The sequence below is a fragment of the Zingiber officinale genome, chromosome 1B (genome assembly GCF_018446385.1).
Source record: "Zingiber officinale cultivar Zhangliang chromosome 1B, Zo_v1.1, whole genome shotgun sequence".
Classification (NCBI taxonomy): Eukaryota; Viridiplantae; Streptophyta; class Magnoliopsida; order Zingiberales; family Zingiberaceae; genus Zingiber; species Zingiber officinale.
Window position 1 is genome coordinate 139,394,713 of NC_055986.1, and position 22,132 is coordinate 139,416,844.

At 40.0% G+C, this 22,132-nt stretch overlaps 2 protein-coding genes across 4 annotated transcripts; both read right to left on the bottom strand.

The window, feature by feature from the left end:
* Window positions 1-6,027: 6,027 nt before the first annotated feature.
* LOC121981990 (leucine-rich repeat receptor-like kinase protein FLORAL ORGAN NUMBER1) lies at window positions 6,028-16,718 on the bottom strand. 3 transcript variants are annotated; one of them, XM_042534833.1, is made up of 12 exons: window positions 16,261-16,718; window positions 16,024-16,117; window positions 14,981-15,067; window positions 12,762-14,741; window positions 12,512-12,628; window positions 10,837-10,913; window positions 10,649-10,693; window positions 10,071-10,549; window positions 9,661-9,956; window positions 9,370-9,505; window positions 6,642-9,274; window positions 6,028-6,545 (listed from the first exon to the last, which is right to left on the bottom strand). In XM_042534833.1, the coding sequence occupies exons 11-12, from the start codon at window positions 9,238-9,240 to the stop codon at window positions 6,208-6,210; spliced, it is 2,937 nt and encodes a 978-aa protein (XP_042390767.1). In that variant the 5' UTR covers window positions 9,241-9,274; window positions 9,370-9,505; window positions 9,661-9,956; window positions 10,071-10,549; window positions 10,649-10,693; window positions 10,837-10,913; window positions 12,512-12,628; window positions 12,762-14,741; window positions 14,981-15,067; window positions 16,024-16,117; window positions 16,261-16,718; the 3' UTR covers window positions 6,028-6,207. The 3 variants fall into 3 exon arrangements, with proteins under 3 accessions (XP_042390767.1, XP_042390759.1, XP_042390775.1); XM_042534825.1 differs by having other exon boundaries at window positions 9,370-10,549; window positions 12,762-12,862; window positions 14,672-14,741; XM_042534841.1 differs by lacking the exons at window positions 14,981-15,067; window positions 16,024-16,117; window positions 16,261-16,718 and having other exon boundaries at window positions 12,762-13,672; window positions 14,672-14,741.
* LOC122042692 (protein PSK SIMULATOR 1-like) lies at window positions 9,657-20,976 on the bottom strand. The gene is made up of 11 exons (XM_042602952.1): window positions 20,806-20,976; window positions 17,160-17,485; window positions 16,942-17,034; window positions 16,747-16,837; window positions 16,502-16,627; window positions 16,024-16,117; window positions 12,762-12,862; window positions 12,512-12,628; window positions 10,837-10,913; window positions 10,258-10,549; window positions 9,657-9,956 (listed from the first exon to the last, which is right to left on the bottom strand). The coding sequence occupies exons 1-11, from the start codon at window positions 20,974-20,976 to the stop codon at window positions 9,657-9,659; spliced, it is 1,788 nt and encodes a 595-aa protein (XP_042458886.1).
* Window positions 20,977-22,132: the final 1,156 nt, after the last annotated feature.

Here is a 22,132-nt window from a genome sequence, read left to right on the forward strand (position 1 = left end):
TGGTATCTCGTTCAAGCACTGAGGCAGAATATAAAGCTATAGCAAATACAACATCAGAAATTATTTGGCTTCAATCACTTCTCTCTGAACTTCATCTTGCATCAAATATTACACCAAAAATTTGATGCAACAATATTGGAGCAACATATCTTACAGCAAATCCAATCTTTGATGCTCGTACAAAACATGTGGAAATTGATTTTCATTTTGTTCGTGAACATGTGGCAACTCAGCAATTATTTATCTCTTATATTTCTGCTGAAGATCAAATCGCTGACATCTTTACTAAGCCACTATCCAGACAATGTTTCAACAAGTTAGCAAGCAAACTCAACGTCAGAGATCTCCCGTTGAGTTTGTCGGGGGGTAAAAGAGATAAAACAGAATTATTAAAATTGACCGTATTAAATTACCAAATCAAATCATATTAATATTTGGATTATTTTAATAATTATGTTATAATTATTCTCAGAATTATTCTTAGAATAATTCTGTTATTTATTAATTAGTTAATTGACCAAGTACTTTTTTGAACATTATATATTGTATTGTCCTTAGGGCAAATATCAATGAGCAATATATTTTATTGCTTTCATATTATTTCTTGCTCTCTCCCTATTCTTCTTCTTACATCCTCTTCCCTCTCAAGCTATCACCGCCTCACAGAAACATCATCGGACTTGTGTCATCATCACCGCCCAACACTCGGAGACGCTTCCCCCTCTCCGCACCGACGTCGGCACCGCCTTCGCCGCCGGCTACGCCTCCTTCCTCTCCCCTCTCACTGCTTCGGCAGGAGGGCCCCCTTTCCGAGCTCGCAGGAGGTTTTTCTTCGTATTTCTCTCCGCCACATAGAGATGGTTGCCACAGGGATGACGTGCGCTCGCTGCATCGCCGATGGAGACTCTTGCAGTCACCTCGCCGGAGGCACAATAAAAGTTATGCAGATGATGAACCACCAGAAGACCCAATTGGTTCATACAAAAAAGGTTCTCCGTGATAGTACCAATTGTAGTAATTTGGCACAAAACTATTTCTACATATATGTACTTTCATGATATCTTCATCACGGAAGGCTTTATTCCTACATTTCGAATGATTATACAGATACTGTAACTCGACACCATTCATACATTCTGGATGACTCTTAACAAAATTCACAAACTCTTCAAGTTCAGCAATAAAATCATCTTTAATAAATTTATTTTATAATCGATTGTACATCCAAGCTTTGTTCATAGACATTATCTCCTAATAAGAATACAATTTAAAATATTATTAAACTTGTACAATTTGATTTAAGCTTAAATAAAGATATCAAAGTATAGGTAATTTCCATTTAATAACCTAATAGATTAGATCAGACATAATGTTTACTTTCTATTGAACATTCAACTTAGTGAATCAAAAGAAACTTAGATTATTTTTCCATATATTAAACTTGTAGTATCTATCAGCCTAAATAGTATAAAAATAGGATTTCAGATCAAACAAACATGCTATCTTTTTGGATCCAACCAAAAGATAATGAGCTTTAAAATTAACATAAATATAAATATATCAACACTAAAACTACCAAATGACTACATCTAAATTCAACCATGTAAAATATCACAAATTTATATTTATTAAATTATACCTAAGAAGAGTAGTCTAGCCGGAGAAGAGCAACGAATGCAGTATACTACAACAAAAAAATTAGTGAAATTTTATCACAAACAAATTTAACAAAAGAGTATGCGGTGAATCAAGCTTGTACATAGCCGCAAGCTTGCGATAGAACAAGATGAAAATATTGGCTTGCTAAGCTTGCAGCTAGCTCCGCTGGCGGCTAACGACTGGCCAAGCAACCGGCTGTGAGCTGACAGCCAAACATGCTGCAAGCAGTCGCTACCAGCAGTCGGCAAAGTCGTCGACCGTTTGCTGGCGGCCAGCACAACCGCTGATCTCATGCTAGCGGCCGACAAAGTCGCCAGCATTCGGTTAGTGGCCTGCAAAGCCACCAGCACAAGGTTGGCTGCATGAAAAGTCGCCGGCACAAGGTTGGCTGCATGAAAAGCCGCCAGTCACATACTAGCGGCCGAGAAAGCTGACAGCACGTGGTTGGCCATCAGCCGCATGCTGGCGAGCATAAAAACCTCTAGTCACGTGCTGGCAGCTGGCAAAGCCTCCAACCACGTGCTAGCGGCTAGCAAAGCCGGCAGCTCGGTGATGGCGACCGGCGGAGATCGGGAAGGGGAGAAAATAGTGGGGAAGGAGAGAACTTACCCCAAGATCATTGGAAATGAGAGAATCGTCGAAGACCAGAAACACGCGTGAGTAAGAGAAGTGCATTTTCAGGATTCCTGACAAAATCTTAATTCTATCGGTAATCTTGTATTACCAATAGAATCACCATTGGTAATCTAACATATTACCGATGGAATCACATGATTCCATCGATAATAAGTGGAAATTATTAAGGATTCAATATTTTGTCGATAATACTCTGATTTTTTTATTTTAGCCGTATTTTCCATACGAAAACTCAATTTCACGGGATTTTTTTTATAGTGTTAATTCAATTATTTCATCTTTCACAGGCAAAGCGCATACACCACCCCTTTCTTGCGAAGCGCGAAGCATTCAATCTAATTTTATGTTATTCGAGTTGAAATAAAGCATATGCAAAAAAAAAAAAAAAAAAAAAAAACCACAACAGGACATTAATGCAATTTGGCATGACCATGAGTAATATCCAACGGATCATATTTTGGAAAGAATTTACTAATTAGTCACGAAGTAAAAAATACTTGCACCATACCTAATATCAATATGCTCTTAATCATAATTGGAGCACATGAAACCCTAATTAAACAGAGCATCTAGAGTCTAAAGCAGAAGAAAGCAAATGGAAGAATGAATATGAGATAAATGAACGATGAGGAATAGCAGATCATTGAGCTGTGAAGCTACTACTGTTCTTGAGGAAGCGAGAAGCGGCAGAGAGGGCATGAACAGCTCCGTTCCAACCATTTCTTTAGACATCCCGGATGGAAGAGATGGCTGCAAGGCATCACCAACACTGGAGTCGTCATCCCCAAATCCTCCAGACATATGGAACAAGAGTCCGATTCCTCAACCATGACCATCTCGAGGCCCTCCACCGCCGCTGCAGATGCTGGCCTGGAACCTCTGTCGAAGTAGGCATGATAGTCATCGTCCACGACTAAGTCGAAGTTGTCATCGTCGACGACTAAGTCGAAGTAGTCATCCTCATGGTCATCGTCGTCATCATCATCGCCGTCATTGTCCTCATCGTCGTCGTCGTCATCGTCATCGTCGTCGTCACTGATGTTCAGGAGGCTAATGGTGGCCGAATAATTTGTGCGGACAAAAATGGTGGAAGATAACTCCATCGAAACAACATCCATCATGGGTACCCCGCGGATGGAGAAGGAGGTGTACCAGCAGAATACTTGTGCGATAAAGTCTAGGTTAATAGGCTCCACGTAATCGGCTGCCACTTGCGTCAACATCGCCCGTGCTTCCCTTTCCCATGCCTGCTCCTGCATGAGGAGGTCGAATGATCTGTGAAAGATGACGTTGGCTTGGTCGTTCGGGGGCTCCCGGGATGGATACGTCAGAAGAGAGAAGTGGATGGATAATCGGGGTAGGGCTGTCGGCGTTGGAATCAGGCGACCTTGCCGAGCATGTGTATGTTCTACGCTCGGTGAGATGGTTATGCGTGACAGAAGATCCACCAAAACAACGCCCTCTACAGGGGTGGTGACCGTCGAAGATGAAGGTTCCATCGGGAGGACTTATTCAGAAGCAGCAATGTTGACGGTCGTGCAATGGAACATGCATGAAGTAACCGGTGCAAGTTCAGTCTTCCAGCGGTATTATATATATATATATATAGCAACCATAAATCTACGATATTTTCGATTAAACCGTTAAACTTAATTTATTTAAATAAATTTTTTCTTCTTCCATCTATTTTTTCGATAATTCCTCAACAACTTCAACTTCAAAAATTAAATCAGATATATTGATCATGATAATTCAGTTACTATTATTGTTTGGTCAACAAAATAATTATATTATCAGTAACCGAATTAGGTAACTACATGACAGGTAATTAAACTAAATCGGATAAATAAGTCAAATAAGCGTATTTAGAATTAGTGTATTTTTTTCTATGAAATATAATAAATGATCGTACATCATATATACATTTAGTCCACAAAATCAATTGTTAATTGTAACTAAGAATTTACTGATCGATGAAGAAATATAGTTGACATTTACATCATCAAATTGACCGTCTTGCCGATCAGACAAACAACAACAATCATATAGTAATCTAAAGCAGAACATAACTAATAATCATCATCAAACCAACAAATAGTTGAACTGATCAGAAATTTCTTTCCTCAATTGCAATAGATCCAGAGACTACTCAGGGTCCGGAAGTGAGAATCTGCAGAGGGGGCAAGAACTGCTACGCTTCAGCCACTCCAGCAGACACCCTTCGTGAAACGGATGGCCGCAAGGCATCGCCAGAACCTGACTCATCTCCTCCAAGTCATCGAGGCATATGGGACACGAGGTATCTTCTCTCGTCGTAGTCACCATCCGAAGCCCCTCCACCGCCTCTGCGAACGCCTGCCACGGCCCTCTGCCGAACTGGACGACGTCGACATCGTCGTCGTCGTCCTCGAAAAAGTATTCGTAGGTCTCCAGAGGAATCAAATAGCGAAGGTGGCTGTCAGAAGAGGAAGGAGCGTCGGGGATTTCAATGACGGAGAAGAACTCCATAACGACCAAATCCGTGATCGGAAATAGGTCGAGCACCGCGTAGGTGTATGTGCGGAAGGCTCGAGCGAGAAGGTCGAGGTCGGCAGGGCGCACGTGATTCGCCGCGACGCGGTAGAGCATCCCCTGCGTCTGCACCTCCCAGGAGGGCTCATTGTTGATGTGGTAGTAGGGCTGGGGGATGGTGAAGTGGGAGTGCTCGGCAGCGACGTCGTCGGAAGAAGGAATCCTCCGCCGGCAAAAGTGTGAGATCAATTGGGGCGGCATCATGTCTTGGTCACCCTCCAAGAGCCGTAACACCACCCGCGCCTCAATGCTAAGAATAACGCCGCCTGCGTCGGCTTCCCACCCGGGAATCACCGTCGACGGGGCGGAGCTGTCTGCGTTGATGCTCCAAGCGAAAGGATCCATGAAGAAGAAGAAGACGACGCGAGAAGCGGTGGAAAGCTCTGAGACAAGTGACGAATGATCGAGTTATCGATCGGCGGGTTTGTGCGATGTATATAAGGCTAGGTCTAGTGTCACGTGACGAAATCAAATGAAATCCTTTCTGTGCTGAATTCTATTGACCGTTGGATTCCTATCTTCCGTATAATTAGAAAAAGACAGCTGTAGTTAAAGAATTTTAACGGTAATCAGATTTCAATATCCTAAAAAATTTAACAGACATCAGTTTACTAAATGTGTAAAAACTTTAAAAAAAAAAAAAAAAAAATCTCAACAAATATTTTGTTCCATGTTGACAGGATATTTAGCTCATGATAAATCCATCAACCTCTATGACATCTACTTTGTCGAGCTTTCCTAAAGAATTAACCGTATGTTATGATTTTATACATCAACTTTTTATCTCAAGTGATCAGCTAGGAACTCTGTTTTAATTTTGGATGTTGAAACATTGATTCCTCGTGTAGACCTAAAAATAGAAAGAAAAAACAAACTCAAATAAATAGAAGTATCATCAATAATCTTTGATAACGTAAATACAATAATTAAACTCTTTGTTTTTTCTTTCTTTCAACGAGTGTTTGTAGGCATTCATGAAATCTACGAAGCAAAACAGTACAAAACAATTCAACAATCTTTTGTTGCTACCTGTTTTTTTAAAAAAAAAAAAAGTGTTTTTTTGGTTGCTAGCGATTTCGCTTCTGTTAAGGAAATTGTTTCCTTATCCTGTCTTATCCAAGCAGCTTTCTATCGGAATTGAACCCATTAAAAACTAACTTGTTGAATTCATCCTCCATTCACTCACATATTATTGTATTACAACTACAAAATTATTATTACTATATGCTTCAAACATATGATTCAGTAATTCTAATATTGCAGGGCATAAATCAACCAAAAGAAGTGAATATGTACATCATCATCAGGAACGAGCATGATAAGCCATGGAGGAGGAGATCATCAGCGGGCGGCGGAATTGGGATTAGAGAGCATGTGGACCACCTCCCTCATCGTCGGCCGGTCGGTGCTCTGCTCCTCCACGCAGAGCATTGCCACCTTGAACAGGTTAGTGATCAACGTCTCCGGACTCGGTGTCAGCCTGCCGTCCACAATCGACATAACGGCTGCTGCATCACTCTCCGCATTCGCTTCCGATATCGTCTTCCGGACCCATCGCACAATGTCGACGCCGTCGCCGAACCCGCCCACTGGCCGTTGCCCGGTGATCAGCTCGAGCAACACCACGCCGAAGCTATACACGTCGCTCTTTTCGTCCACTCGAAGTGTGTATGCGTATTCTGTGCGAGAATTTAGGTTTAAGCAGACGTTTTTCGAGTAGATTGATCATCAGTGGAAGAGAGATGTTGGTTGGGGATTTTAACTAATATAATTACCGGGGGCGATGTAGCCGTAGGAGCCGGCGATGGAGGAGACGCACTCCGAGGCGCCGGTGTCATGGAGGAACTTGGCGAGGCCAAAGTCGGCGACGTGCGCCTCGAAGTTGGAGTCGAGGAGAATGTTGTTGGACTTGACGTCGCGGTGGAGGATGAGCGGAGAGCAATCATGGTGGAGGTAGCAGAGCCCCTTGGCGGCTTCCGCCGCGATGCGCCACCGCGCCTGCCACCCAAGGTGCGCTCCCTTGCTGCTGTGCAACATCTCCCCCAAGCTCCCGTGGGGCATGTACTCGTAGAGCAGGAGATTGGTCTCCCTGTTGGAGACGAAGCCCAACAAGCGCACGATGTTGCGGTGGCGGATCCTTCCCAGCGTCGCCACCTCGGCGGTGAACCCCCTGTCGTGTTCCGACCCCCCGCCACGGCCTACGAGGCGCTTGATCGCCACCTCCTCCCTGCTGGCCATGCTGCCCCTGTACACGATCCCGGCGCCGCCCTTCCCAATCACGTTGTCCTCCTTCAGGCACTCCATCACGTCCTCCACCGTGAAGTTCAGCTTTTGAAACGTGGTCATCTTCCAAGTCTTCTTCCGGCCCTTCCTTTCCCTCCACCACCTCCAGCCCTTCACCGCCGCCGCGAGCAGGGGCACGCTGGCGACCGCTGCGAGCCCCGCCAATGGCAGCACCCGCTTCGCGTCATTCAGACTGCGCCGCTGCCGGTCAACCGTACCGCCTCCGTCCGCCGCTACGCAAGGCAACTGGAGCCGTGGTCCGCAGAGCTCCGGGTTCCCCACGAATCCGCTCTCGTTGAAGACTAGGAATTGGCCCTGCGCTGGTACCAGCCCGGAGACGCGGTTGTAGGATACGTCGAACGCGGTGAGGCTCCGCATACGTTGAATCTCCGTCGGGATTCCACCTGAGATATTATTTCGGGAGAGGTTTAAAGTGTTGAGATTTTGGAGCGCCACGACCTCCTTCGGAATGCTTCCAGTTAACTGATTCCGGCTGAGGTCCACGGTGACGAGTGACAAACAGCGTGTGAGATCCTTGGGAATCTCACCGTTGAGGCCGTTTCCGCTCAAATCCAACTTCGACAGGTTCTTTAGCTGCCCGACCTCCGGCGGAATTGCGCCGGAGAACCGATTCGAATCGAGCGAAAGAGTTTGTAAGGCGGAAAGCTTGCCGATCGCCGACGGGATGGGGCCTGATATGAGATTGTTCGACAGGTCGAGTTTGGAAAGCACGTCGCCTGCCATCACCGTCGGCAGTTCGCCGGACAGATAGTTATCGTTGAGCTCGAGCATGGTGTTGGAGGGCAAATTGAAGAAACCAGCAGGGATCATCCCGTTCAAGTAGTTCTTCGCGAGTCGAACCCGAGTCAGCGAATTGCAATTGCCGAGCTTGGCCGGAATCTCTCCGTACAGGCCATTGCCCATGATAACCAGCGTATCGAGCCGGCCGCTGGCGCAGAGATCCGGTGGAATCGTCCCCGTGATTCGGTTCCAGGCCACGTCCAGCTTCAAGAACCGGCCGTTCCGTCCAAGCGACTCCGGGAGGCACATGGTGAAGTTGTTGTCCCACAGTTGGAGCACTTCGAGATTGGGAAGCTCTCCAATGTACGACGGGATGGGACCTTGTATATGGTTGCGGAAGAGGCTCAGCAGCGTGAGCTCCTTCAGCTCCGCGAAGCTCTGAGGTATCTCGCCGGTGAGCTCGTTGATGGAGAGGTCGAGCGATTTCAGATGAGCGAGTCCACCGAGTTCCGGGGGGATGGTGCCGGTCAGATTGTTGATCTGGAGGAACAGGGTATCGAGATTCTTCAATTGTCCTAGACTCGCCGGAATGGTGCCGGTGAGGTTGCACCCTCCCATGTCGAGCCGGACCAACGACGACATCCTCCCAAACTGCGGCGGCACCCCACCGGAGAACGTATTGAAGTATCCAATATACATCTCCTTCAGCTTCGAGAGCCGGCTGAGGCTGGCGGGCACACGGCCGGTGAGGCTGTTACCGTTGAGTCCGAGGTACTCGAGGTTCTTGATCTCGGAGTACGCCTCCGGAATTTTCCCGTAAAAGAAGTTGCCGCCGAGGTGGAGGTACCGGAGCCGCGGCGCTGTGGCTAGGCCCAGAGGGAGGAAGCCGGTCAGATTGTTATTGTAGATATCCAGGACCTCGAGGGCCGGAAAGCCCTCCGGGCCGCAGTGGGGGAACTCGCCGGAGAAGTTGTTGTTGGAGATATTGAGGAAGCGGAGGGAGGGAAGGGAGGTCAGTTCCAGGGGAAGCGGGCCGACGACGCCGGCGTTGGAGAGAGTGAGGTTGACGAGGCGGCGGAGGAGGCCAACCTCCGGCGGGAGAGTGCCGTTGAGCTGGACGGAGGTGATGCAGACGGCGACCACTCGAGAGTCGCCGTCGCAGGTGATGCCGGAGAAGGAGCAGTGCTCAGTGGATTGGGCGGCGCCCCAGTCGCTAAGGCCGGAGCCTCCGGGCCCCAACAACTTGGACTTCAGTGTCATCAGAACGCCGTAATCTCCACCAGTTCCGGAAGCAGCAGTAACGACGCAGAAGAGAAAAAGAAGGAACAATTGTCCAATCTCTGGCTTCATGCTGTATCTACTCCACGCACCTCGCTACCAACTCCTTTGACAGAAAAAACACACGATGCATGAGAAGCAAACTGAAATGGAGTAAGGCAGAAGAATCAAATTAGGTAATTACAGGTAAAGATGAATTACTTTTTTTTAATCTTTTTTTTTTCTTTCTATCAATTTGACAGCATCTCATCATTCAATCCCACCCGTTAGTGGAATGCTTTTAATTTCTAGAACAGGAATCCTTCTTGGCAGTAAGAGATGGAAACGCAATGGACGGCTGGGCGAGCGAATCAAAGAAAAGACAGTTTATAAGCATCTTGGAACAGGGAGTCATTTAGATAAAATGACTGCGAATATGATAGTGGAGAAGGAATAAAAGGTAAAAATATAAAAGCGGAAAGCTTTCAGAATCGGCCAACAGGATTCCTTCACCTCCGTTTTATTCTGATTCGCGTGATATGTAATGGAAATGGAATGGAGGACACGGAGGGAATAAACTGCCATGTCCGCTCGTTGCTGAGTTGGGAATCCAAGCTGATAGCTCTGCAACTACAATAATGAGCGCTACCAATCAAGTGATCATATTCCGTTACCATTATCACCACGTTATTCTCATTCAGTAGGTTGAACGAAATCAAAATCATTCTCCTGCTGGAATTGCCCTTGTAAACGGAGGCTAACCTAATGGACGGCTCTTCTCGTTGCTCTGTTTCATACATGTGCAATACCTGATATCAAGTAAACAATATACAGGTGCAAAATGAATCATTAAATCCTCAAAACATTTACAATAAGAAAAGGCCGAGTGCCAGTGAACTAAAATTGAACGATTGGTAGTGTACCAAGTGCGTCGAGTCCATCCATCACATCCAAGAATTTCGACCTCTCCGACCGCCAGTCTAATGCTGTGCTGAACTCCTTATCTGGAGAATTTCCACAGCTTCTGGTTAAACTCCTGTGTCTCACGTTGATTTTGCTCCTGCAGTTCAAACTTTTGCTTCTCCCTAATCTGATATTCGCTAAGCTCACTTGCTCCAACAATTTCATTTCTTCTGATAAAAAATTGAGATTGTCAACTTGACCCTTGTACTCCTGAGATAGATCTTGTGCAGTCTCTCGAAATGCCATTGTTTGCGATTGACTTTGGACGGTATCAACTGACTTCAACCTAAATCCCCTGCTTTTCACCTGAGTAATTAGATGATGGAGCCATACCACCAATTCTAATATGTAGTCCTCGGTCTTCTCTTTATTTGCATAATGAAGTGTTTGGATGCGGATAATACAGTCTTGCATGTCCTGTTTTTGGTTAATCTCAATACTGCAGAAGAAGATAAGCAGATTCTGAGATCATTTTTTTTTTCATGGATTATTGCAGAAAACATCGCATATAAAGAAAAGAAAAGGGTCGAGAACTCACCACATGTTTGCCCATTCTCCTACCCATCCAAATCCTTGATGTGCTCTGATAGATCAAACAAAAATATATCAGAGACTTGAAGTTTATCAAACTAGGCAACATTATATGCTGGGATGACATCAAGATAGTGGAAAGATGTATATTTTTAATAGATATGAATAGTTGATGTAAGTATATTGAAAACAAACCTAATTGTGTTTTGTGCAATTGGAGTGAGCCACCGTAAGATCTTCTGCATTTCAGCTTTTACATGAGGAACAGTGTACTGTTAAACATCAAAATTAGTAAATCGAAACTTCTTATATAAGTACAAAATTTCAAGTCTTCAAACCAGCTACGTATGTTATACTAGCATATATATGGTCATTCTGATAAACCATGTTATATAGATTGAGTTGTATAGAGTTGTTTTATTACTACAAACTCTAAGAACAACGAGCCATCTTTGTCAGGAACTTACCAGTAAACACCCAACAATTTACCAAGTTTTATTTGTTACAACATGCTTTCAATTTTATTTTTGATTTAACAAGTGGATCATGTTGTGTGAAAATAATTCTTTAAGTGAAACAACAATGTTACATATGAGATATTTGTGCCCCCCTATATAAAATATCAACGATCCAAGTTTGTTAGCAGCTTACATTGAATTGGACAATGGCATTAGTTTAAAAAAAAAAAAAGGTTAATTAAATTGGGTGCTGGCAAAGAGGAACAAAAGCGATAGTCAATGGACACTGGTGCTAGTTTTAGGCAGCCTTAGTGAATCAAATCATGCATATTTAAACATGTATGATATATACTAAACTTGAATTTCGTATTGGAGTACAACAACAACAATAACCAAGTCTTATCCCACTAGGTAAGGTCGGCTATATAGATGCTTCTACGTCATTGAGTTCTATCTCTATTATATCATCATTTATATTATCTTGTTTCATTATTGCTAATCAAGTCTTCTTTGGTCTTCCTCTTTGTCGTTTGATGTGCACATTTGTTATGATTTCACATCGCCTAACTAAAGCATCTATTGGTCATCTACATACATGTTCGTACCATTTCAAATGTGCCTCCCGGGATTTTTCCTTAGTAGGTGCAATCCCGACTTTCTCTCTAATATTTTCATTTCTTATCTTATCCATCCTTGTATGTCCACACATCCATCTTGACATTCTCATCTCTGCAATTATCTTCTGCTCATGTGCTCGAGTCATAGCCCAACATTCAGCTCTACATAACGTAGCAGGTATAACTGTCGTTTTATAAAACTTTCCTTTTAGTCTTAAAGGTATCTCTCCATTTCAACCATCCTACTTGTATTCTATGCAAAACATCTCTCCCAATCCTTCCATCCTTTTACAAAAATGATCCTAAATACTTAAAGCTCTCAGTTAGTGACAACCCATCTTCTCTTATCTTAATAATTGTCTCATTACATCTAATATTACTAAACTTAAATTATATATATTTTGTCTTTACTCTAATAAGTCTAAAACCTTTCACTTCTAGCGTTCTCCGCCCTAATTCGAGCTTAGCATTTACTCCTTCACGCATCTCATCTATCAAGTTTTGATATCATCTGAATTTCGTATTGGAATAAGATATGAAAAATAAACAATGATGAAAGAATTAAACTCTAAAATGTGTTCTTCTTATTAGTGTTCCTTCTGAACATCATTTATATGTTACTGAACTCTAAACTTTTTACTTGCAACAGGAAAGAAAAAATACATAGTAATTTTGAGATAATGCAAGCGAATATGCACTTGCATGCATGAAAAGTCATATGAATGCATGATAGATTACTTAATTATGAGATGGTTACACATTAGCTTCGCACAAAATTGGAAAAAGAATATATACCTCTTCTTTGGCATCAGAAGACAGAATTCGGGCACGTAGAGTTGCCTTCACTCGGATTGGCAATCCCTGATACAAGCTGTCTCTTGTAGTTGGTGGAAGTGAAAGTGGTCGGGATACCTATGAAAGAAGAAATCAACGAAAAACACCTTGAATATGAGAACCAATATATCTTAAAATCTTTTGTAACTCTGCAAATAATATTGAAAATCACATTTATTTATGCGCAACAACTAAGTATACAGATACTTACTATGTTGTCAATGTGGTTAATGATGTTAGCATAATGCAATGCTAGACCATAAGAACCTAAGCTTCCATTCAGAGCTTCTTTATGGTTGAGCAAGTTGCTACCTGAAATTAACTCAGAAAGGTTTCACATCACAGTACCAGAAGTCTCAACACACACCAATGGTGATAAAATCATGACTATAATTAGCAAATTATGCCCAACACTAACATACAGTGGCAGAACTTTGAGCAGTTGATACTTATGGTTTATTGACATGGAACATTAGTTTATTGACATGGAACATTAGAATATAATACATTGAGATAGAAAGGAAAACAAATTTCATGGTATAGAGGAAGAATATCTTTGAAGCTATGCTTAACGCCACTTGAATGATTAGCATACATGGCATTGCTCTCTAGTCTGGTTTTCATTTTTATGACAGTACATACTGACTCATTTTAAGTCTCGCCAAGGACCATACTTAACTGCACCACTATCTATTTTTTGTTATCAGTTGGTACCTAGAGATGTAGCTAAATTTACAGCCCATCAGAACTACAAGCCAGCTTGAGAGATTACAGAAATTGCAGCTGCTAAGAAGAAAACAACAGAATTTTACCATCCCTGTTAGAGTGATGATGATTTATAAAATGCTTAGTAAGACAACATAGTATGAAGTCCCCAAGTTTGTTGCACAAATGACGAGTGTTCATACAAGCATAGCCAATAAATCATCAAAGTTAAACATTAGACAGTCACAGCAACATGTGCAGTCGTGCAGATACAGGATATTGAAATTACAATATTTTGAAATGACCGCATGGTGCAAGACCAACAAAAGATAAAAGGTATGCAAATAAAGTGCAATCCAATAATGAAAATGTGAATAGATGCCCTGAAGTCGTTAAGTATATGCAGCCCCATGTTGCCTGGTAATAAGTATTCAAAATCTTAGTTGGATGCAAAAAATAATAAAAACAAAAATCCATGATCCTCATGGATAAATTGCTTAGTATTGAACATAATAAAACCACACAGAGAAGTGGTCCAGAAGTGGGCCAATATCAATTAATAGTAAGTCACTTTTATTAGGGTGCAAGTGAAACTTCATCCGAATTACCTCAATAATAATTATGTAGTTGACACAAACATACAAAACCAAAAAAGAAATATGAAAAATTTCAAGAGTCGTTATCTTCTATTAAGAAAAATTAAGTTCCAGAGCACCAGTTTCATGAGTGAGAACTGCAATCTTGTATATTAGAAGCAATCAACATTTATTATAACATACTTTATTGTAAATGATTACTTGCATTTCTGGAAAACAAGAATCCTAATCGATGTGCAATGAGGATTAAAAAAATGTTGCACAAATTACTATAACGAGAGTTGATTTGATAGTTGTTTACCTGTTGAAGGATCAAACCAAAGTCATTAATTGTCAATAACTAATTCATAAAAACAACATTTTATTGCAAAAATAATAATCATATGTGAAAGTCATACTAGGTATCAAAAGTAATCCTTTATCTACCCAATTCCTAAATGCAAATAACACGTATGGAAACAACTTGTCTTATTAGTTTGCCCATACCTAAAATATTCTTAAATTCAAGACAATCATAATGAAGACAAACAACAATCATTTTGAGTTCAATGACACTTCTGGCAGCAACATAACTTTTTATTTTTGTTAGCTCCATATTAACTACACAAACTCACTGAGAATATTCAATTCCAAAAAGATAAGAAAAGCAATTATTTCAGATATAAGAAATGTGAATAATACATATGATCACCAAAAAGATCATAATATGCATCTCACGTACTGCTGGAAGGAAGTAATAATAAATTTGATTTGATGATTTCAAAATTAATACATTATTAAGTTTGAAAAAGTTACCAACGTCAACATTTCTACTACATACCGGGAGCTTTAAATGATTCCCAAATCTTCTTATTAAAAAATGCTACGATATCAACAAGCTTTTCCACAACCTGAAAAAAAATTCTGAATATTGAAGGGCTATTTTATGTTGAGATCAGTATCTAGAAAATGTTAATCTCATGCAGCTAAGCATTAATTTTTTAAGATAAATCAAGCATAAAATAAGAACTCTTACACTAGAATGTTCATGAGAATAAATAAAATATTAACAAAGATAAACATGAATTCCAAAACCATTAATGACCAAAATAATACCAGCTTGGAGGATGAATAATTAATATTTCATTACCTCCTCTAAGGTTCTGGACCAAAGAGATTTCTTTTTTAAACTCCTCACTAGCTTCTTTTGATGCTTGAGTTCGCTATTCAGAGAAGTCTGCTCATAGAAAAACTGGGTAGAGATTAGTGGGATCAAATATTTCCAAACAATTAGGGAAATTAACTCATCAAAAAGAAAGCTCAAACATGTAGATCCAAAAAGAACTCCCTATACCATAATGTGGCTCATTATAATTTACACAGTAGCATGTTATAAAACATAAATATAACAATGCCAACAGCCAAGGATGTTCATTGTTCCTTGACCCAAAATGTTCGAGGTGCCCATGTTTCAATCATATAGTCAAATTCATACATATTCCACTTTTTGGATTATAAAATACATCATTGGTTTATCAGAGCAATGTAAAATAGATGAATTAATGAATATCTGAGAGCAAATGTTAGTTAAATATTAACAAAGGTTCTCTAATGATAATTGTTCAGCACCTAGAATGGCAAGTGCAAACACTATGAAAGTTCCAATCTAAAGGAATACAACCAATCTCTGCAGGAAAAATATGGCAGAAGAAGCATGTATGTTAGGTAAATGAAGCATCCATTGGAAATTCTGGGAATATCTGTACCAAAACCCTCTGTGCAATAAACTAGAAGTGGATAAATTTGGAAGGAATAGTGGGGATGTGCGGTAAGTGGGTGTTTGTGAGTTAGATGGGGTGGTGTGTAAGAGGTAGAGGATCCAAAGGCCATGGGGTGAAGTCGCAGAATAGGAGCACAGGGAACAATACCTTTGATACCACTAGTGCAAAATAGGTTGAGAGAGAGAAGATACAAAGATCGAACAAGAAAATTAATTAATAAACATACATAACCCTACTAAGAATTACCCACTAAACACGTACATAATTTGACCAGATGCCTTCAACATACAATCAATAAGGTAAAAACATCTGAAAATTCTGAACTCCCAGTCAAAAAAGCAAACTTCATTTTAGTGGTTAAATCTTTACTTCATTTTAGCGGTTAAATCTTTACCCAAAAAAAGTGGCTTACCCTGTTTAGATGCAGGAATCAACTCCTCTTCTTGAAGCTTCCTTCTGCAATCTTGTTCATATCTATCTAGTGCATGTAGCTCATGATAAAGCTCCTACGAGTACAAAATGAACCAAATTGATTTTATGTGAATCATATACTATACGTCATAATAAGATTGGTCACATTTGATGTCAAATGATATTTTAAATGCCTCTTACAGATTACCAAGTATTTGCAGAAGGAACACTTTTATACCATAAAACAGGAGGGTCCATTGCATGGCTGACAAGAAGGAACCACAAGCTACTTATAATGGAGCTTTACAGTGACGTTGAGCAGATATAAGTTTTTGAAGTGATCTCAAGAATCTGTTGATATAAATTGCATGTGTACATATAAATTAGAATTGACAAGTAGCAACAATCTATTGTGTTTATGTGGTTTATGTTTGGCACTTGAATTAGGATACAGATAGTAGAATTGGTTTGAAATTAACAGTAGAGCACAATGGACCAAAAAAAGAAAAAGGAATTTCCTGATGTTCAAGAAACATATCAGAATCAACTTCATTGCAAAACTTTTGGTGCGAGAAATAGCACTGGAGACATGGAATGCTCAAATACTGGGATCAATCATAAAAAAAATCATAGAATCTAGAGATATTAATTTCAATTGATCGAGTCCAAATTAATTTAAATACCCATAGTAATTAAACAAATAATTTATTATGAATGTACTCACAGAAGTATTCTGAGCCAAATTTATCAAATTTTGCATTGTTGTTTCTACCTCCATCTTTGATTGTTCCACAGAAGTTGTATCCATACTGAATCTGAAAACCTCACCAATCATTATATTCCAAAGAGAAAAATATATACATAAACTGGAACTCTGCTTCAGAACGGTTAATATGTTTTCCAAGTTATGGTAACCTACTTTTCAAAATAGCGACCGAGATTATGCCACATTGGATCTTTACAAAGGTCCCCAAAGCGAATTACTTCTCTCGAGAAAAGGTCAAGTTCCTCTCTGTTAAGATGATGAAAGTTATAGATGAGCATCATATCAGGTTCCAGAAATACAAAGTTAATGAAGTAAAAAAGATGGGCCAATAGCTAGATTATAAAATCTAAAGAAATAATTCTTAAATCCACCTTTTGTCCAGAGCAGCAATGCAAATCAATTCATTAGCATCTTCAGAGATAAGTTTTCTCACTCCATCCGACTGCAAAATTTCTACCTTCAAAGTATTGATGTTTTCATCTGAAAGACTTCTCCACAAATTAGCACCTTTAGCAATAGTATTTGCAACTTCAAATGCTAAGATTGAAATTCTATTTCCTCGAGATGGAATTCCAGATGTGAATCCACTGCTAGGATTCAGGTTTGACATGCTACTTCCAAGCGTATCAAGGACCTCTACAGCTTTCTCTAGACCAGCAATGCTAGCCCGCCCCAAGATTGAAGTTGATTCTGATACCTAACCAAGGCCATAATCCATAAACAATTAATAACAGTAAATGCAGACATGAAAAACCTTTCATGATAATGTTTTGTTTATGCACCTATATAATAACCATGTGTTGTTTTCAGAGTACAGTATCAAAATATTCCGGTAACTTCTTATGGCAACTAGTCGTGTCCAACCATTTATTCACAATGAACAGCACAAATTCCAAGTACATATAGCAAATGCCAGCACATTGTCTTTGACATAAATTGAACAAAATGTCACATTCAGAGGCAGAGAATTGATTACACATGAAAATCTATGATATATAGAAAGTGGGAACCAACTTTTCCACATCATGATAATCATTGTAAGATCTGAGATCATTCTTCCATATCCCTCAAAGAGATATTAAGGAACATCTATCAGCACCGATATTGCATTGAGACAGTGGCACCACACAGGAATGAACTTCATAAGCTGACTGTAGTGAGGATAGCAGTCAAAGGAAGGTTGAAATGTGAGTTTCAGGAGGTTATGGATGAATCTGAGTAAGTCTTTCTTTTGCTTCTTCTCCCTTACAACCTCTCTTCTTCCACTGATTTCTACTTGCTCTTCTTCTTCTGTTTCCTTCCTGGTTGGCGCCGATTGGCATCACCAATCGACACCACCTTATTGGACACATGGTATAATAATCAGCACCAAAATCATCTTGTTCTGGCTAGACACTCAAACCCTTATGGAACAAGATGGTCAACCTTATGTCAGATGAGAAACAAGAAAACATTAAAAAAAAACTCTAAAAGAGTGCTGAAATTAGGATAAGTAGACTTGAATAATGACAAACAGTGGATGAGTCAAGTTCTCAGGTATTAAGGTTGTTTTTCTTCACTTGTATTGTTCAATGAGTCACTTGACTAATACATATCGTGAGAAAGTTTTGATTATTCATGTTTGTTTGTACCATGCCTAAACAACATGATTCATTGCCTAGAAGAAATTGAAAGTCCTCAGTTTGAAAGAAAATCAGATTATATAGTTCAACCAACTGAGAAGTTCAAAAGATTAATGAAAGGTTTCAATAGAAGGTTTCAGAGTTCATCGCCTATGATGACCAAGGGAACAAGAAGCAAGGGAGCACCTTGCCCTGATAAGAGGACAAGAATTTCCATTTAGTCTATAGGAACCCCATCATGGTAACTAAGCTAGAAACCCACTTTGGAAATGGAGGACAGTGGGTGCAATAACTATGAATTGGCAAAATATTGGCAAAGGATGTATTTGCTGCAGTAAATAAATCTGAGTGATAGTACACCATTCACATAAAATTCAACAGTTTTTGCCACTACCACGGTACCACCCATAAACCAAACACCTATCACTATGGCTGCTCACAACTATTTATGCAATTAACCATGTTTCTGTCTGAAATCCATGGTTCCCATACATAATTACATATGGAAGGTGTGTTTCAATAAGGTCACCACTATCTCTGACAAATGATCATGAAGACTCCTGCAAATGAGGAAAATAAATCACAATACCTTGGCAGTCTTTTCAACCTATCTATATTAGAATAATAATATTTAGAAAGAGGCTCCTATACGTTTACAGTTTACAAGTAGGCCCTCAACATTCCCTCTCGAACTAGTTGACATTATAGAATCTCAGTTTGTCACAAATGTATATGATCATAAGACCCCTCAAAGACTTAGTCATCAATCAACCAATTATCACTGTGTTTTTGCCACTACCACCCATAAGCCAAACACCTATCACTATGGATACTCACAACTATTTATGCAAGTAACCATGTTTCTATCTGAAATCTATGGTTCCCATACATAATTACATATGGAAGGCTGAGTTTCAATCAGATCGCCACTATCTCTGACAAACAATCATTGGAGCCAACAAGAGATGTAACAACTCAGATTGCTCCTTCTCGACAAAATAACAAATTATCACTGTGTTTTGCTTTTCAAAGAAGACTAGATTGGGGGCAAAGTAATGGCAGTTGGATTATCATGATATAGTTTCATTAGTTGACCAATATGTAGTTCATCATTAATTGTTTGAGGCAAACCAACTGAAATGTGGCATTGCCAGTCTTATATTCTACCTTTTGTATTTGAACTTGATCTGGCCAATACATTATGTTTTTTTGATTTTCTCGTGATATTAAATTCTCTCTCAAAAGAACACAATTGTTGCTCCTTTGGGTTTACTCGCTGAAGTAAGCAACTTAGCGTATCCTTAAATTGCAGCATACATATGTTGAAACAGTATACTTCTTCCACTTAAAAAAAAAAATGGAGAAATGAGACTCACTTTGTAAATGAAATAAACCTATGTATCACTGCTCACTCAATCATCAACATGACCGATAAAAAGCAGAGTTGAGATGTTTAATGATCATGAAGACATCTGTTGCATGCATTTAAAAGCTTGTATGATTCTTTCTAGTTAGCTCATCTTATGATGTTTCATTTATCTTTCCTCAATGCATCAGATGAGCACCTACAAGGCATCAGATATGAGCATACTAATAATGGTATGTTGGAGAACAGAATTTTTCTCTTTTTTGAGAAATCGTGGGAGGAAAGAATTGCACAGTTTGAATTGACAAGAACAAATTCATGAGGAAGGTAGGAAATTATTAACTGTACTAACCAAGTTCACGCATCCATTTCCAAGCTAAGATACATTAGATGTGGATGTCGTAGTCCAACTAAGGCTCTTTCCAAGATTTCATTACATGCAAATATGAGTACCGATTAATTTCCAAACTTGCATTTTGCAAGGAAACACATCCAGTTTGCAGCTTCACTTGTTGAAGCCATTTGTTTTATTGTTTTCATCCCTAACGTCCAAATCCATGGACATTTTGCAATAAGAAGATCATCACTGATACATAATTTCAATTTCACAATGAATAGCTTTTCTTTTGAAGTAAAGTTTCTCCTCTGCATATCTAAACATGCGATGAAAGATTCCTAACATTAATCAGTTGCCCCAATCTGTTTATATGGATGAGGTCACGAATCAGTATATTTGTTTTTCCCTTTGGTAGGCAACTCCAAATAACTAAGCATCATTAATGACACATCATAGACTAATCACCGAGCTAATGGCATCCAACCTAGACTTGGCTGCCATCATATCCCCGTCATATTCTTGCACAATTCGATAATCGCACCAGTTAAATCTTAAATCACAATCCTAAACGCTTGGAACGGCTAACTTTCCTAGTCGTCTTGCTCATGTACGTCAGAAATAACGGGGTCAATTAAAGCAAAAAGGAGAAGAAGAAGAAGAAGAAGAAGAAGAAGAAGAAGAAGAAGAAGCACCTTTCCCGTCACAGCCTTGGCCGGCAGCACCAGGAGCTCGCCAGAATCAAAAATCTTGTAATTGGTCTTCCGATCTCCACGGAAGCCGACCTCCACAACTCTATCACCATACAGTTCACCCTTTGTCGCCTCTGTATCCTTCCTGATCTGCCTCGAACAGACGCATCCCATCTCCGAAATCGAATGCAACTCCAAAGCAATCCTAATCGAAACACCGATCTTAGCTTTCTCCACCACCAAAATGCCTCCTCTTCAGCCCCTCCGCAACGATCCGAGGGGAGTTCTAACCTTCCGTTTGCCGCACGGCGAGTTCCCGTTGGCGGCGGCACCACGTTACGGCTTACCGCTCAACATATTTTCCTCCAACAGGAAGATGAGTACGCGACATGCTGGTGACGTATGGTCAAGTAGCTACTTTACTAACCTACCTGCCATTGCGATGCAATTTTCAGATTTTTTTTTTTTTTTTTTTTTGTCTTCTACTTCGTTTGCCTTTCCTTCAAGTTACGCAATCTCCCAACGGGGTGAGCGAGCGAAGGTTAATTAACAGAAGGGAAGGGAGGGAGAAAGGGTGGAGGAAGGAAAGATTTATTTATGGAGAACAGTAAAAGTAATAAAAATTAAATATATAAAATTATCTTATCTTTGTTAAAAATTTATGCGTTCCACAATTTAATGCATCTTATATGTATTTATTTATTAAAATTTATATATTTAAATATTTATAACTCATTTATTAAAGTCGATGTCGATATCGAAATAGACTCGAATTCAACTTCGACATCAAATCTAGTGTCGACATTGAAGTCAACGTCGGAGCATCGAGCGATACGAGTCGAGCGGTGCGAGTCGAACGGTGCGAGTATTTTTCGTCACGGCACAAAAAAATATTTAAAATAATAATTTTTAAAATTAATATAATAAAATTGAAATATAAATTTTTTAATTCTCTTTACCTTTACCTACACTCTAAATCAGGGATAAAAAAATCTTTCATTTAATGAATAAAAAAAATTAAAATTTATCTTTCTTTATCTTTCCTTTATAATTTTAAATTTCCCTTTCCCTTTTTTTTCGCTTCCCTCCTCTCAAACAGTACATAAAGAAACGAAACTACTGTCGTTTTTATGATTAAAATTCTTTTTCTTGAATGGATAGAGTATTCTTGATTGACTGCCCGACGAAACTGATTTGACCGGTTTAATTCGATTTCTAACGTATAATTTGGCGATAACTGGTTAATCAATTAACCATGACGGTAAGTCGATGGGGAAGTGACCGGTTACGTGTCGCGGTCCGACATTTGGCGAGCAAAAATATCGAATAC